The sequence below is a fragment of the Pollicipes pollicipes genome, unplaced genomic scaffold, assembly GCF_011947565.3.
Source record: "Pollicipes pollicipes isolate AB1234 unplaced genomic scaffold, Ppol_2.1 Scaffold_2555;HRSCAF=2994_pilon_pilon_pilon, whole genome shotgun sequence".
In the NCBI taxonomy this organism is placed as follows: domain Eukaryota; kingdom Metazoa; phylum Arthropoda; class Thecostraca; order Pollicipedomorpha; family Pollicipedidae; genus Pollicipes; species Pollicipes pollicipes.
This window is the reverse complement of record NW_023596136.1, coordinates 16,805,574-16,821,699: the sequence shown is the minus strand read 5'-3', so window position 1 is coordinate 16,821,699 and position 16,126 is coordinate 16,805,574. Positions and strand designations below refer to the sequence as shown.

The 16,126-nt window shown below is 47.5% G+C and overlaps 1 protein-coding gene and 1 long non-coding RNA gene across 2 annotated transcripts; both read left to right on the top strand.

The window, feature by feature from the left end:
• Nucleotides 1-836: 836 nt before the first annotated feature.
• LOC119098591 (neuropeptide-like protein 31) lies at nt 837-1,510 on the top strand. Its single transcript, XM_037221563.1, has 2 exons — nt 837-854; nt 1,256-1,510. Exons 1-2 carry the CDS (start codon nt 837-839, stop codon nt 1,508-1,510), a joined length of 273 nt encoding a protein of 90 aa, XP_037077458.1.
• Nucleotides 1,511-14,317: 12,807 nt separating this feature from the next.
• LOC119113422 (uncharacterized) lies at nt 14,318-15,749 on the top strand. Its single transcript, XR_005095909.1, has 2 exons — nt 14,318-14,396; nt 15,449-15,749. It is a non-coding gene; the product is annotated as an uncharacterized LOC119113422 (long non-coding RNA).
• The last annotated feature ends 377 nt before the right edge of the window (nt 15,750-16,126 follow it).

The following is a 16,126-nucleotide window of genomic DNA, read 5'->3' as shown; positions in this document are numbered from 1 at the left end:
TGGTCAATATACCCATTACCCCTCGTCGGTACCAGTTATTCCAGAACCTGCCGTCAGTGCTAGATTTGTGACAACTGTCATAGGCATTACAGCTGTTTTGGGACTGTCTGAGCGTCACCACTGTGCCCGATCTATCTTGCCACAATCCTACAGTATCCTGAGTTTTGAGCACAGTGGATGCCCAAGCGGTCTAGACAACATTCTGTTCGTTTACATGGAGCCATGTGTCGAGCCGCCTGGCCTTCGCGAAGTTATTGATGGATCTCTTGCACCCTATGGACTGTGATATACGACAGCGATGCAAGGCTGGCAGCATGACATCGTCCTCCTTGTTCCTTCTTGTAACGTATTGCAACTGATCTTGAAAGAGCGAAGAAGAGCTGTGTCAAAATGCTATATGGCTGGCAGCATTTTTCCCCTTGACTGGCCTCGCGAGTTTCGGTAATGTTCACCAATGAACGGAACAGACAGCATATTTTCGTTCAGTCGTGTCATATCCACTCTTCACGCTTTCTATGTGTTCAGCATGGATCCAACTCTGAAGGAAAAGTTACGTCCTGTGCAGCCATCAGGTTTTGCATTCTTACGAACTTTGCACATATGGTCCTCCCGCTCAAGAACGTGGGGCTTGCACTGTGCAATGCCGTGCTCAGTGTCGGCCTTCTCCACAGTTTGCCGGGAGCACGCACCGTCCCATGCGTCATAGCCATTCCCAGCGGGGTGAGGTGAATGAAGGCCAACCTTCAGGGCCTGTCCGTATAAAAGCCAGCCGTAACTAAGAGCCGGCATCCACTCATGGTGTCTCGCCCAAGCCGCACACTGCACAGGACGCAGAGATGAACGCTAAGCTGGTGGTAGGTTTTTGCCTGTTTGTGAGGCAGTATGCCTTTACCCATAAGCATAACGTGAGCTTGGAACGCATGTAGGTTGCCAGTCAAAAACGCTGACCACCTTCTCTTTCTGAATTTGAAAGATTGTGTCCAACATCACGTGAAAAACTTTGCCATTTACCAAAGTGTGAAGTCATTTTCGTACGCAACTGGTCTTCCGTACGCAATGAGAAGGTCCAAGAGAAGCAAAATCAGATCTCTGCGACTGTGATCACTTATTTCAGACTTTGATACGAAATTGCTAGCCATTGTTATTATTTTAGATTTAAAGGGGTTTAGTCCGATCAGGCTTTGTGGGATCCTGCTTCCACACACTGCACCACATTCCATTAGAACAGATATCAATAGTCCGCCGTCTTTTTCAGTTGCTGCTCATCGCCGCCGTCGTGGCTGTCGCCTCTGCCGGCTACCAGAGGTATTCTGGCGGTTACGGTGGCTATTCTAGTGGATACGGCGGCTACGGCCGCCGATACGGTGGCTACGGCGGAGGATATGGTGGCTACGGCGGTGGATACAGCGGCTACGGCGGTGGATATGGTGGTGGCTATAGTAGCTACAACCGTGGCTATGGTGGTTACGGCGGCAGCTATAGTGGTTACAACCGCGTCTACGGCCACTAAAGACGTTCTCTGGGTGACTACGTCAGATCGTCCTAGTCACGCAGAAAGGCATGCGGATATGCACCCACGAGATACCGATCCATCTGTTACCGCAGCAGCAAGGGACCCGAGTAAGCACCACTCCAGTTATGTCTAGCCACCTGTCTGCATGGATATTTTTTGCGTGATGCGTTCCTTTATTTGTCCGTTGATGGTGGAAAAATAAATTATTCTTCTATATTGTCGTGGAACTGCACGCATTGTTTTGTGTATTGTTAAGCGGCTGGAAGGAAATGAAATACTTAATATATATATATATATATATATGTATATATATATATATATATGTATATATATATATGTATATATATATATATATATATATATATATATATATATATACATGCAAATATATAATATATTTATTATTATATATATATATATATATATATATATATATATATATATATATATAATAAATACCCTCCCTCTCCTGTGACAAATTTGTGGCACCGCACATGTTCACAAGTATCTACCATCATAAGCCTCACAACCTCTACAGGTAAAAAACCTGATTTACCGGATATGCTCGGTGAAAAAACTAACACTTTTGCGAATCGATTGGTGAAAAATGCCAACATGAAAACAAATTTCAACAGACCAGACAACATTGCGGCAGGCCATCTCAGCTGAACGAAACTCAAAGGGTAGTATTGGTGTATACAAGTGCACACTTGCAGCGTAAGCATGTTTAGAACACGTGTCGAAACGTCGACGTTTTGCTGTATGAGCAAGTTGAGCCATGAGATGCTACCAAACATAGAAGCTTCAACACGTGCCCGGATGGCCGCTCGTATACATATCGTTCGGGTGGGGGCAGTATCATTCTCTGAGATCTCAGGAACTACGAGAACTGGAGACACCAATTCACAGATTGTCCTGAACTGAACATAAACTGACGTGGGTCCAGTTTTGACTTTCATAGGTCATGATCTTCGGGTCAATTGGAGTCAAACTAGGTCAAGTTATAGGGTAATCTTAAAAAAACCATGGAACATAGATAAATATTCTAGACAAAAAGTCGCATGCTCATTAAAGGCCAGTAACCTTGTTTAACCGTTTGAAGGTCGTGGTGACCAAAATCAAACCGGACTGCTTGGAGTTTTGCATTTGAATAGGCGACAAATAGTACACTAGGTAGCATGTTTCTAAAAAAAAAAAAAACGCTGACCTGGACCATTTTAGGTCCGTGACTTGTTCTGACGTTTAGGAAGGTGCATAATGCAATATAGTACATACCGTGAGCTGACAACGCATGTAGGTTGACAGTTCGAAATCGGTGATCAGCTGCGACGTCTGGCTTTGAAAGATTGTGGCGAACATCACGTAGAAATGTTGATATGTTCAACAGTGTGAGGTCATTTTCGTACCCAATCGCGGAAGGTAAAATGGAGGCGAAATCAGATCTCTGCGACTGTGATCAGTTATTCGAAATCTTGATGCAAAATCAATAAAACTTTTCTGTGTTTAGATTCCGCGGGACTTAGTCCGATCATGCATTGTGGGATCCTGTCTTCATACACTGTACCACATTCCATAAGAACATATAAAAGAAGTCCTCTGTTTGTTTTCAGTTGCTGCTCATCGCCGCCGTGGTAGCTGTCGCCTCTGCCGGCTACCAGAGGGTACTTAGGCGGTTACGGTGGCCACTCTGGTGAATACAGCAGCTACGGCCGCCGATACGGTGGTTACGGCGGTGGATACGGTGGCGGCTATGGTGGTTACAGCCGCCGTTATGGTGGTTACAGCGGCGGCTACAGTGGTTCCAACCGCGGCTACGGCAATTCAAGACGTTCTCTGGGTGGCCACGTCAGATCGTACCAGTCACACAGCAAGGCATACGGTATGCTCCCAGAATCCACCGACCCAGCTATTACTCCAGCAGCAAGTGACACAGTGAGCACCACCCCAGTGACGTCTGATCGCCTGTCTGAACGGCGCCTTCGGCATGATGTGGTCGTTTGTTTATCCGTTGATGGTCGAAGAAAATAAAGTACACTTGCATACTGTTGCGCAGCCACATTCATTTTGTGCACTGCAAACTTGCTAGAAAGAAATGAAGGTACTATTAAATGTCGTTGAACGTGTTGGCGCGCGAATGACTGTACGGCGATGACTCAACCCAATAATGTCTTCGCTTTGAACACTGGAAGCCCTATCCCATTTTGCGTGTTACGAATCCGTTTCCCTGGAACAAGTGACGACCCTGCTATTTCAGTAAGGACAAAACTCCAAGGCAAGGACGATTTTAAGAATCGCTAACCCTGAGTCCCATATCACGCTGGAGGTATGAGAACGAGCCCGAGATAATGACATGACAGTTTCTACACTGCCCAGGCATTGCAGCTGCAACTCGAAGTCGCTTGCTGCTGGTGCCTTGCCGTCAATGAATGAAATCTGGCATGCTACCTTGTAAATCTGGGTGGTTCCCAACCCTGGCAATAAGTGTAGACTATGCGGTTGAATAATTTCTTTGGGCGAGGATACAACCGTCAGACCACGGATTAAAAGACGGTAAATGCATCCATAAAATGTAGCATATTGTCCCTATCTCGATGTCTGTGTAGGAAAAACGACATTGCTCTTCAGAGGCCATCCTGCCTTAACAGAAGGTGCCGGAGGCCCCGAACAGCACACAGAAGAGAGTGACGATGCGCCGTCTGGCCACCATGTGCAGCCTGTCGCCAGTCGCCAGCTCGGTGCCGCGGACGGCGGCTTCGAGCTGAGGCAATAGGAGCCAGACATCTGCATGCATGTTTCCAGAGGCACGCCGAACGATCAGCCACCCGGCACCTGCACGCACGACGCTAGCAGGTCCACACCGAACCAGCAGCCACAAGATATCTAAACGTGCCCCACCAGCAGCACCACGCTGGGCCAAAATACCCCGCCACATTCATGAAAATAAGGCATTATTGTGTAGCCGTGTGGCCTCAGGCGAAGGGCCAGCTCACACGTAGAAGAGCGCAAAGCCGGGATGATTGGCGGTGTTGTTATATAGGCTTGCTGCCCGTTGCTAACGAAACAGGCGGTGTTAGGCCAGGCTAAACGCATAAAATCTGTGAACGTTTGTGTAGCGGTACATTTGTACGTGCATACCTCCAAATGTGTATTACTACGATACTCAAGCAGCACGCATTCAGGATATTCTGATTATAACTGTCACAAATCACCCTCTTAACTCACTGCTTTTATTTTCCCTGAGTGAGCAATAATTTTGGAAATAAGGCGTGCATACTATAAAGTACCTCGTCTGCACATATGCCTGATATCCTTTCTCGTCAAAATTTTCTCCTGTACATAGGAGACACGTTTAAACATTGCATTGTCATTGATATAGGCAACAGCTTGCCCAGTGCTGAGCTGAAGCTACGAAACTGCGTAAATTTTTCTGACGGCACGGCAAAACAGGCGGGACCGGACAAAATCTTCCTTCTACGTTGATAGGAAGAGGATATGGTAGCCAACTGAATGAGTTCAAGTTCAAGTCAACACCATTTTTCTAAAAATGCTAGATTTCCAGAAAGCTGCGGGCCTCAGCCCTGCCCTCATCCACGAGAACATCGCCCACAGACGCAATAATGGTTATAACGTAAAACACATGGAAAATTTGCATCGGGTTAATTTTTTTGAGGCCGCCAGGTACCGAACGCATAACTTTTCATGTCATTTTGTACTTCGATATTCTTGCCAGGCCTCCTTTTCCTTCATCTATGAAACATTTGTGATGCCGCCTTTTCTTTCGAGTATTTATGAACAAAATATTTCTAGCTCTACCCATCCCTAAAATGTTAGCCACATAATGAGAGCTACGATTAAGAGAGTTTTGGTAACGGGAGACTGCAGTTTTGCAGGCAGGTACCATAGTAAAACTTCTCAAGGTTTTCTCCACTTCAAGTTTGCCTGCATGAGATCGCCATAGTTGGTGGTGGAGGCATGATCCTGTGCTATGGAGGCCGAATCATTTGATCTCCCAACTGTAACCACACCTTCTCTTGTCTTTCCACACATGTTTTCATTTACAGCCATTGTAAGAGCCACTTACAGCTTTTGCCATAGCTGGCAGTAATTATGATACACTCTCCCAATTCGTCAACCGTTATAATTAAGATAGACGAAACTACCTCCTTCAGTAAATCATCCCTAATGCCCTAGAGAGAACGATGAAAATTTTTCGCACGTGTCTACCCAGACGACTTTCTGGTTATGGCTAGATATAAGTGAATATGTTGGTGATTTTGGCATTCTGTCCGTCCTTGTCATTTGGTCAATACACCCATTACCCGTTGCCCGTTACCAGCCATTCCCAAGCCCTTCGTCTGTGTTACATTTCTGGCACCGTAAGAGACACCACAATGGTTTTGAGACTCTCTGAGGGTCTCAACAGTACCCGATCTATCTTGCCGAAATCTCATATTGTCCTGAGTTTTGATCATAATTGTCATGCTAAGCATTCTGGGCAACCTTTCATCTTTGCGTTACATTAAGTAATGTGTGAAGTCGCCCGGCCTTCGCAAAGTTCTTCACCGATCTCCTGGACTCCATAGACTTGGATATACGACAGCGATTGAAGGCTGCAATCGTGACCTCGTTTTCCTGTTCCTTCTTGAAACGTATTGCAAGTGAATTTGGAAGAGCAAAGGAGAGCTGCGTTACAATGCTGTATGCGTTTATTAATGCCGGATTTTTACGTTGATTGGTCTTGTATTTTAGACGATGCTCACCAGTTAATGGAACAGACAGCAAGATTTCGTTCAGTCGTGTCATATTCCCTCGTTCCGTTCTCCATGTGCTTAGCACATATACAACAAAAAAAGAAAATTTGACGTCTTGCGTGGCAATCAGGTTTTGCCTTCTCACGGCGATTGCACATTTGGTGCTCATGCCAGAGAACGTAAGGTTTAAACTGTGCAATTCCGTGCTCAGTGTCGGCCTTTACCACAGTTTACCAGGAGCACACACCGCCTCATGCGTCATAGCCATTTCCCAGCGAGGTGAGGTGAATGAAGGCCAACCTTCAGGGCCTCTCCGTATAAAAGCCAGCCGTAACTAAGAGCCGGCATCCACTCACTGTGTCTCGCCTAAGCCACACCTTTCACAAGACGCAGAGATGAACGCTAAGCTGGTGGTAGGTTTTTGTATGATTGTGAGGCAGTACGCTTTTACGCACGCGCATAATGTGAGCTTGGAACACATGTAGGTTGCCAGTTCAAAATCGCTGATAAGCTGCTCGTTCTGGATTTGAAAGTTTGTGCCCAACATCACGTGGAACCTTTGCTATATACCACAGTGTGAAGTCATTTTGCTACGGCATTGCGGATGGTACAAGAGAATCGAAACCATATCTCTGCAGCTGTGGTGACTTATTCGAGACCTTGATGCGAACTTATTTGAATACTTCTGTTTTTATATATAGCGGAACTTACTCGGATTAGGCTTCGCGGGATCCTGCCGCCGCACACTGCACCGTATTCCATAAGAACAGACAGAAATGGACCTCTGTGTTTTTCCAGCTTCTCCTCATCGCTGCCGTTGTGGCTGTCGCCTCTGCCGGTTACCGTGGGTACTCTGGCAGTTACGGTGACCACTCTGGTGGATATGGCGGCTACGGTCGCCGATACGGTGGCTACGGCGGCGGATACGGTGGCTACGGCGGTGGATACGGCGGCGGCTATGCTGGTTACAACCGCGGCTACGGTGGATACAGCGGCGGCTATGGTGTTTACAGCCGTGGCTACGGCCACTAAAGACGTCCTCTGGGTGGCTACGTCAGATGGTGCTAGTCACGCAGCAAGGCATATGGATATGCTTCTAGGAGCTACCGATCCATCTATTACTCCAGCAGCGAGTGGCACAGTAAGCAGCACTCCATTCACGTGGAATTCCCTGTGTGAATAGAGGCTTTTGCATGATGCGTTCCTTTTTTTGTCGGTTGATGGTTGAAGAAAATAAATGTACTCCTATATCATTGTGCAACCGCACACATTTTATGCATTGTGAAGCGGCTGGAAAGAAATGAAGGTTTCATTACATTCTATTGAATGCGTTTGCACGCGAATGACTGTACGGCGAAGCCTTAGCCCAATGATATATTGGTCTGAAACCCGGGAAAGCCTTGTACCATTTAGCGAGTTACGTACCCATTCCTCTGAAAATACCGACAAACGTACTATTTCAACAGGGACAAAGCTCCAAGGACAAAAATGAGTTAAACAAAAGACAACGCTGAGCCGCTGGAGGTATCACGCTGGAGGTATGGGAACAAGCCCGACATAATGGCATGCATGCCAGTTTCTACCCTGGCAGGCCCTTCAGCCATAAGCTGTAGCCTCTTTACGCTGGTATCTTTCCGTCGGTGATCTCAACCTGTCATGCTACTTTGGAAGACTGCGTGGTTTTCACGCTTGGCAAGAGGTGTGCACTATGAGGTTGCCTAAGTTTTGGGCGAGCGTGCAACCTGACAGGCACGCATTTAAAAGACGGGAAATACATTCATAAGATTGTAACGTGTGGCCCTCATGCCGAGACCTGTGGAGGAAATACGACATTACTCTTTCGAAGGCTATCATGCCCCAACAGAAGGTGCAGGGCAGCCTCTGTACAGAATACAGAAGAGCGTGACGTTCCACCGTCTGGCCACCATGTGCAGCCTGTCGCCAGCAGCCGCTCGTCATCTACACGCACCCCACCAGCAGCACCACGCTGGGCCAAAAGTACCACACCACGTTCATGACCACAAGACACTAAGGTATAGGCGTGTAGCCCTCGTCGAAGAGCCAGATCACTTCGGGAAGAGGGCAAGGCCGGGATGATTGGCGGTGTTATTAGATAAGCTTGCTACCCGCTGCAACGGAACAGGCAGATGTTGTCGTTGATGTAGGCGATAGCGTGTCCAGTGCTGAGAAGAAGCTACAAAACCGCGTTGACTTTTTCTGACGGCGTGGTGCACCGGGCGGACACGGTGACACGGGTTCTGGTTCTGGTTCTGGTATGGTTCTGACGGCGTGGTGCACCGGGCAGACACGGTGACACGGGTTCTGGTTCTGGTTCTGGTATGGTTCTGACGGCGTGGTGCACCGGGCGGACACGGTTGACACGGGTTCTGGTTCTGGTTCTGGTATGGTTCTGACGGCGTGGTGCACCGGGCGGACACGGTGACACGGGTTCCTTCCACGCTGATTGGAAGAGCGTGTGGCAGACAATTAAATGGTTTATTGCAAGCCAACGCAAACATAGCTAGTGCAAGATTTCCAAAACGTTGTGGATCTCAGCCCCTGCCCACATCCCCGGTTTCAAACAGATTGGCGTCTAAACACATCATGTCTGTGATCGTTTGGCTGAGCTCAGGGCATCACAATAAGCGGTGGGTGGTGCAGCCTCCAGGCATTATGTTAACTGCGATGCTCGAGCAGCATGCAAGTAGGACATTTTGATCACCACGGTCAGCATGGTAGTAGAATTGTTTGCACCTGTCTGTGAAAATGGTTTTCTGGGCATCGCTAGATAAAAGTGAATATATCGGTGATTTTGACATCCTGTCAGTCCTTGCCTGTTGGTCAATATACCCATTACCCGTCGCCAGTTGCAAACCATTCCAGAGCCCTTCGTTTTGCGTTAGATTTGTGACATCGTCAAAGGCATCACAACTGTTTCGGGACTCTGTGAGCGTATCCACAGTACCCGATCTATCTTGCTAAAATCGAATAGTATCCTGAGTTTTGATCATGTTGGATGTCCTTAGCATTCCAGGGAACATTCCGTTTTGGTGCTCCATGAAGTAATGTGTCGAGGCGCCTGGACCTCGCTAAGTTATTGACGGATCTCTTAGACTTCATGGACTTGGATATACTACATGGATTCAAGGCTGCTAGTGTGACATCGTTTCCTTTGTTCCCTCTTGTAATGTATTGCAACTGATCTTGGAAGAGCGACGAAAAACTGCGTGTAAACGCTACATCACTGCCAGCATCCATTTTAACTGACCTTGAGTTTAGGTAATGCTCATCAATGAATGGAACAGACAGCATATTTTCGCTCAAGCGTGTCGTATCCACTCCTTATGCTTTCCATGCGTTCAGCATGGATACAACTCAAAAGCAAAAGTTTTGGTCCTGTGTAGCCAGCAGATTTTGCCTTCTCACGACCTTTGCACACATTGCCTCTGTACGTTCCTGTCTTGCCGTCAGTGATCTCAACCTGCCATGCTGCTTTGGAAGACTGCGTGGTTTCCAAGCCTGGCAAGAAGTATACACTATGAGGTTGCATAATTTTTTGGGCGAGCGCGCAACCAACAGGTCACGATTTAAAGGACGGGAAATGCATTCATGAAATGTAGCATATAGTCCCTATGCTCAGAACTGTGGAGGAAAGGCGTGGTCTTCTAAAGGCTACCTGAACATAAGGTGCAGGAGAGCTCTGTACAGAACACAAAACAGGCTTACGATGCGCCGTCTGGCCACCATGCTGTTGTGGCCACCAAGTGCAGCATGTCGCCAGTCGCCTGCTAGGAGTCGCTGTCGGCGGCAACGAGCTGAGCCAATAGACGCCTGACATCTGCATGCACCCTGCCAGATGTACGCCGAACCGACAGCCAATCGGCAACTGCACGTACGACGCTGGCAGGTCCACGCCGAACCAGCAGCGCCAATCATCTACAGGCGCCCCACCAGCAGCTCCGCGCTGGGCCAAAAGTACCACATCACATTCATGACAACAAGACACTAAGGTATAGCCGTGTGACTCTAGTCGAAGAGCCAGATCACTCCGACAAGAGTGCAAAGCCGGGATGATTTGGTGGGTTGTTATGAGATCAGCTTGTACCCCGCTGCGAACGGAGCAGGTTCCGTAAGGCAGGCCTTAAACGCACCTTGTTTCCGAACAGTTGGCTGAGCTCAGGACATCACCATAGTCTGCGGGGGTGCGACCTACGAGTATGTTAATTACGTCCCTCGAGCAGGATGCAATTAGGATATTTTGATCACCACCGTCACAAATTACAACGTTAACTGAGTTCGGTGAATGTGCTAATGGGCACTCACGTTTTTTTCAGTTTCTGCCACATCTCAATTTCATACAGATGGACAGCGGGCTTTTAAACAAGTTACAGGTTTAAAGATGTTCGTTTTTTTGTCATTTTCATAAGTGCATATAAGACATCGGCAAAGTACCGATTATTCAGATTCATACGAACATCTATATATTCTTGTGTCCGATTGGGTCCCTTCCTGAAAGTTGTTGCTACTTTCAAGGTGCATATGTTTGTCGAACTGAAGCGGTTTAGACAAAATCTCGCTACCGCATGGCTTCTAAACGCGGCTTACTTTGCATTAGGCGGCTACTACCTCGCAGCAAAGCTTATCTTCGCACAACTCACGCATCACAGAGAGGTCCCTATCACGGTGAAAATTGTGATGTCGTTATCGACAAATAATTTGGTTCGCACCATGGCTTTCCACTTGTTTCTACATCCCGTGTCCAGTGCTCTTCTTACCCACGTTAGAATAATGCTGCCCGCCTTTGAATAGAGATTGGAGAGTCTGCATGAAACGTTTAATTATCAATGGTGGCATTGGTAATCAAGAAGCAAACACGAGCATTTTAAGTCCGTAGCGATTGACCTGACTTGATTAAGCCATGTGCCACGGCTTAGACTGCGCCAAAGGTATTTGCACCATCTAACACAATCCACAAGATGGCGTTATTTCTCTGTCATGGAAGCCCAAGGGGCTTAGTTAGCATTCGCCATGCCACAACACCTAGAATAGCCGCAGACGCACAGTCATGCGTTTCTCTCGTCACCCAGCGGAGCTAGAAGAGTCGGGGTAACCAACATATATTTTGATATCATGTTCACCACCTCCGTACGTAAAAACCCACGCAGCCTAGTCAACGGCCCCACGCACCAAACCCGTTTTCCTGAAACCAGTTCCGGCTCTGGAGCCTGGGTGCCTCAACCGCAACCACGACCTCTGTCCGCGTCAGTGTCCCGCCACCAAAAATGACGGCGAAATCCGTCTCACTCAGCGCAAGCTGCGTGGCGCCTGTAACAGGGCAGTGTCCTGGAATCGCCGACTTTGGGTGTAAAGCAGCACCCTATGAGGATAAATTTTTCACTCCTTTTCCCCTGTTTTATGTGAATTTTCCGCTCCTGCCTGACATTGTCTAATCACACATGCCAAACCCCTATTTCCTCTTCCGATGTTTCCAGATGCCACCGAAAACCGAGCCCACTTAAAACCACCAAGCATAAAGGAGGCTCCACAGAACCTGGACATCTATGGCTATGTCCTGCCTCTACCAGGCCTGGTAGAAAATTTTACTCCACGTACGTCTTTTTCCCGAGGAACTTGACTACTAAATCGCATCACTCCCGAATGCAGGAGGTGAAAAATTCAACAAATGTCTTTTAAATCAAATCTACTCGATGAATATCACCATTTGAACCACTCATGTCAACAAATTTTAAGTGAAATCAGCTGATAACAATTTTGCCAGAAAAGTGTCAGTCTTTATCAGTCTTTTTAGATTTAACTAATTTGTCTTTCTTAGTATCATGCGAGTTTTTATACCACTTTATTGTTCCTTCCTTTTTTGATTGCCTTCTAGAGGTGCCATCTGCTGCTTAGAATGTGACTAATTTCTCTGCAAGATGCTCCAACTCACAACTTATACGCATTTCATGCATAATTGAATAAATTTGCCATTCCGCCCCAAACATGTTTGATATGTACCCAAGAGCGAACAATTCACGGCGAATAAAGGAGACCAATTTGAGGCACGGAACTTATTTCTACCGCCATGTTTGCCCTGCTGAAACCCTCCGTTAACCGTTCTTCTTTGCTCATGGCAGTGCTCAATAAAAATAAATCTAAGGGTACAAAAATACCAGGCTACCTGGCAAGGTTACCCTAATGCTGCCATACAGAGCTTTGGGACAGACCTGACGCAGCAGACGTGTTTGGTGGCGAAGTTCTGCCCTCCGGAGATGTTTATCATGCACACCTCTTACTTGTTTCGCATTTTAATCTCGTAGGTTGGTGGGCATGGTTCATAGTGATATTTGTGGGGTGAGTGGGATGACTGTCTGCCAGCGGAACATGCAAAAGATGCTGACTTTTTGCTGGGGAGAGCAGGAAAAAGCCAGCAAGTCTCCTGTGGACCAAATAATTGCTTGCCTCACCTGCTTTCAACACATGATTGGTAACCAGTTAGCCATTTTCTGTTTTAATCCATCGAGTTTTACCTAAGATGAATTATGATGACTTGAAGGCGTGCAATTGGCTTATTTTGTTCCATATTCTTTATTATTTGTCCCAAATTTCTTGAAGTGGTCCCTTATGGCTGCTTTAACCCGATGTTTTCCATAGTGTCGTTAGCCCTACATTTTTAACACTGGGATACTCCAAGCTGCATAGCAATTATAGCATGAGGTAAATATCAGCGTTAAGCAAATAGTCAGACGATCTCATATAAAATGTGAAGTCAACATCTCAAACTATGTCATTAAACATGAATTAACAAGCCTAAATAGATGCCTTTGCTACAGCTGAAAAGGCAAGCAGCAATACTGGCATGGTCATCTAAAAGTTATATTACTTTTGGATAAGGGCGATTGTTTTGTGGAGCATACCCATTATTGCCCTTGACAGAGGTTAACCATGACAATCAGAATGAGTCGTTCAAAGTAATTTAAAGTGTTTTGATTTGTGTGTTGTCAACTTTGTCTGATGTGAACAAGCATACACAAATGAGCTGAATAAAAATGCAGGTTAAAACCAGCCAAAATTTAGCTTTATCACGTTTTATCACAAGTGCTGCTGTCAACAGGTAGGTGAGTTGAGGTGATGTTCATCATATGGGCTACTCTAAGTTAGGTTAAGTTGGTTAAGTGCATGGAAAATTGGAATAGGAATTGCGCAAGAGTCAGTAACTCATAACTGCTGCTGTGATGCAAACAGGTAAGACAGGATGAGGCGAAGTAAGGCCTTTTTAGGTCAGGCATAGTTGGCTACTTTCATGGAAATAAGCATTGGTATTTTGTAAGAAACAGTGACAAAATGTTTGTTTTCCCTGATCCCATTTTGACAGCAGCCAGAGGTATGTCTATTGTGTTTGACTTGGTGATGGGCTGGTGTGTATGAGTCAAAGGTTTTTTTGTTTGAGCGTTTCATGCTTGTTGAATTTTCTGTTCATATTTTATTGTCAAATTACTGTGCTTTGTTTTGTATTAAAAGTGCTGTGGAAGGGAAGTGCAAAGTGCGGTGCAAAATTATTGGTGTTAACAATTTGTTATGTTTATTACACTGCCATAAAATTACTATGCTTTAATGTATTCTGTTTCACATTAATGGCCTAGGATGTTCAAAAAACCAAATAGTTTTGTCAGGACACTGATATTACGTCCATGCCAACTTGAAATAGATGTCTTTGTTTGCTGAAGCATCAGTCACGAGCTCATAAGTTCCCTCTTTTTTAATCGATTTTTTTCACTCCCGCATGGTCTTTTTGCGATGGAATTTTTCATTCCCACTCTCGTCCAGAAGCGATTCTAGCTCCCTGGAACAGGGCCTCCGCAGCCGCGCGCGGGAGGCGCCGCCGCAAAACACCCCGCCGCGGACCCTCAGAGCACCGCGCGTCCGGTTTTCGGCCCCCGGGGCATTCGCGTCCCGCCTCTCTCCGCCGACCAATGGTAGCGCGAGGCGCCCTCTGTAGCCAGCGTGCGTGAAGGTCGCGGAGCGGGTCTCCTCCGTATAAAAGACCGCTTGGAAGAAGGACGGTATCTTCACATCGGTTCCTGCTACAGCCCGTGTCCGTCTCGCAAGCTGCAGTGATGAACTTCAAGTTGCTGGTAAGTGATCTCGCGAGGTGACGGAGTCTGCCTGTCCGGCTGTGAAAAGCACGCTTCCATTGGGATCAAATGCACATGTCTTAGCCTTGACGACCTGACCTCTTGGAGGTCATAAGTAATCGCATTCAGTAAGAAAAACTTGGTGACTCTCGAATTCATGAGGCCTTCTTTGTGGTCTGAAGTATGTCCTGCATAATCTACCAAGCGGGACTGGTACTCTTACTAAGTGTGCTTGGATGCCTGCCGTAGCCACCTGAAGCGTGTGTTGGGTTTGTTTGTCAGCCAGTAAGACTGCGTTTTGCGCACAATGTGCCTTCTTCCACTTGTACTTCGATAGTTTAAGTCCGTTTTTGCCCGCCCAAAAGCTGTCTCACCTTGGTTGGCGCAGTCGTCGCGAACATCTGGTTTTGAACATGACTTTAGCCCGGCAGACGATTGCACGCAACGGTCACAGCTGAGCGAACGTATACACACAGGGGGCAAAGCTGAGCGGACGACTGCACAGAGGGGCACAGCTTAGCTGATGGCTGCACACAAGGGCCGCAAACCGCAAACAGCAACCAACCTTCAGTGTGTCCTCTGGGCGCTTTCAACTGTGACACATTGACCAAATCGCTTCACGAATCATGATCTCCATTTTAGCGACCAACCACTCAGGACTGTGATAACCAACTTGAGTTTGCGGCCATCTCTGTGACGCTCAGTTCAAACCAGACCAAACTTCATGTGACCGTTGTTGTCATCGGGCTTAACAGTGTACACTGACATGTAATGTATTATATGTAATATATGGATAAATGAGACTCTGCAATGCCAACGCCTGCGTCAAACTGCACCCCGCTCCCTAACTTGGACCTTTGGAGCATTAGATCATACGTCAGCGCTCAGACATCACCGTGCTTATCCGGACACCATTCTCACCTCCCCCCCCCCCCTCACAAGCGCCAGTAGCGAGGCGCAGAGCTCTGATCACCATTGCGGAGGTTCCGACCATTGCTCAGCCGTCCTCCGCCGCCATGTCACGCGCTCACCCGCGCGTCTGTCCTTTGCAGCTGGTGCTTCTCGTCGCGATGGTAGCAGTCGTCGCGGCCGGCCGCGGATACGGCCGCGGCTTTAGAGGCGGCTATGGCGGATACCGCGGCTACAGTCGTGGCTATGGCGGATACCGCGGCTACAGCCGTGGAGGCTACGGTGGCTACAGGGGCAACTATGGCAGCTACGGCTACGGTCGCTATGGCTAACACGGATAACTGTCCACGCTGCTGAATCGTCTGTACCTGCCTCCGTCAGCGATGTCCTGCAATGCCACACAACGTCCCCGCTCTGGGCTGCAATAAATACCATGTCCGAAACTAGGCTCGATTTGGCTGACACGGCTGTGGGCTGGCTGCGGCCGGCGAGCCTGTGGATGACGACGGCTTTGGGAACCTCTCGCCAAGTGGGGCACCTCTGGGAGGCGTGTGGCCGCAGTCGAAGGGCCAGTGCACTCCGAGAAGAGTGCAAAGGCGGCAAGCTTAGTGGTGTTATCAGACGAGCTTGCTCCCCGTTACCAGAAAGCGAGGTTTAGGAAGGCCAGAAACGGCTTCAATCAGGCCAACGCCACTCAGGGGTTGGTATTGTGTCATTCGTTCAGATGCCGTGATCTCTAAAATGATCACTATAAGGTTCAATAATTCCTTTGGGCTAGCGTACAACCGATAGAGCACGATTTAAAAGACAGAAAACGCATT